Raw genomic sequence first — 1,575 nt, forward strand, 5'->3', positions numbered from 1 at the left:
AGAGCTTCATCAGGGCTGAGCCCACACTGCCATCTACAGGAACACGGCCGCACTGCACCCGGCAGAATGAAGCGCGTACCAAACTGAAACCTGTTGGTGACGTGTATCTGCAGGTTTGGGTTTGTTAAGGTTCAAAATATTGGGGATGGAGACAAGAGAAAAAACCACAATAACAACACTGGTCCGGCCGGGTTGAGTCAAACGATGATTTTAATGAACACACGCGTGGGAGATGGACACTGATGCAGACAGCCTCAAAATCTCAAAATGGTGGAGCATTGCTCAAACTTTTATAGCCTCTGGTGCCTCCACCTTATCATAAAAAGCCTAAACATTCACATGCTCTCTCTCACACAGCGCCTGAGCTACGACCTTGGCTCCCTGTTTATCTGCTCCTGCTGAAATGGGGCAGAAAACTCCAGCACACTCTGTTCTCTTCTACTCAGACAAATTAGACAATAACCTTCTGCGAACAGTATTTCTTATAACTCAGCAGTATAATGCATCATAAAACAATATCATTCATTCACAACAAGTCAGCAATTTAATGTAATGCAAATCAGTTTAACTAATGCAATAGTTATCAGCTTCTTCTAATTCAGGAGAATAATGCAAACTAAAACTACATAATAATTCACAATCTTTAATTCGGGGTATAACATGGCATCAAATAATATTAGAATCTAACAGGTTTTATTTGTCATTCATTTTAATAACAAACTCCTGAAAAACGATTTTCAATTATTTGAAGCAGGTTGGCAGATTCAGAAGGAACCAGACACCTTTAAATCCCTCTTCTCCTCCTCCTTATCCTCTTCATCGCCTCGTAGCCTCTCAGCAGAGCAGCGAAGACGCCAGCGACCGCTACGCTGACGCCCATCTGTGACCAAAGCAGCAGCCAAACTTTGAATACAAAGAAGCATTAAATGAACGTGTTCCAAACCAAACGTACCGCAAGGAGAGCAAAGGGAAAGATCTTCCTCTGCTCCTCCTCCTCTTCGGTCTGGTTCTTCTCGCCTTCATCCCAAAGGGCCAGCGAGCTGTCGTAGTCCAGGCTGAGGACGCCGACGGGCAGAACCCGGATGCCCCAGTAAGCCCGTTTGACCCTGCGGTAGGCGGCGTCCTGCACGTCACAGCGGTACGTCCCTGAGGACGATGGGAGGAGTCAGTCTGATTCGAGTTTCACTCTCACAAATATTTTCCTTTCGTGTCAGCGTCACCACAGAAGAAGAGCTTTTACAGGTTAGTGACCCACAAATAAAGACGGTGTATCCCAGCAGAATCACGTCACTTCTACAATGTGGGTCTGACTGAGCACGTGCAGAGGTGCGCTCACCTGCATCCTCCTCTCTGACGGGGTCCAGAACCACTCGGTCCAGCTCAGGAGCGTCCCAGCGGGCGAGCAGAGCGTCGTCAGTGCTGATGATCCCTCGGGCGTAACGCCACGACACCCTGAGCCGTAAAAGAAGCCGACAGAGTCCGACTGAAGATCAGAATAAAATAAACATGGAATCTAAAACTGAAGGACACGATGAGGGCCCGCCTTCGGGCAGGTTAGTCCTGTCGTCTCATTGT

The 1,575-nt window shown here is 47.6% G+C and overlaps 1 protein-coding gene across 2 annotated transcripts in view; it reads right to left on the reverse strand.

Annotated features, from left to right (window-relative positions):
* Positions 1-615: 615 nt before the first annotated feature.
* tmem81 (transmembrane protein 81) overlaps positions 616-1,575 on the reverse strand; it is a 2,209-nt gene continuing 1,249 nt past the window's right edge. For both annotated transcript variants that reach the window (XM_026155004.1, XM_026155003.1), the window contains 3 exons: positions 1,337-1,452; positions 953-1,146; positions 616-880 (listed from right to left, as the gene is read on the reverse strand). In XM_026155004.1, coding sequence (XP_026010789.1) covers positions 785-880; positions 953-1,146; positions 1,337-1,452 — 406 coding nt within the window. In that variant the 3' untranslated portion in view covers positions 616-784. The remainder of the gene's footprint in view (positions 881-952; positions 1,147-1,336; positions 1,453-1,575) is intronic.

This window comes from Astatotilapia calliptera, chromosome 20 (assembly GCF_900246225.1).
Source record: "Astatotilapia calliptera chromosome 20, fAstCal1.2, whole genome shotgun sequence".
Taxonomy (NCBI): domain Eukaryota; kingdom Metazoa; phylum Chordata; class Actinopteri; order Cichliformes; family Cichlidae; genus Astatotilapia; species Astatotilapia calliptera.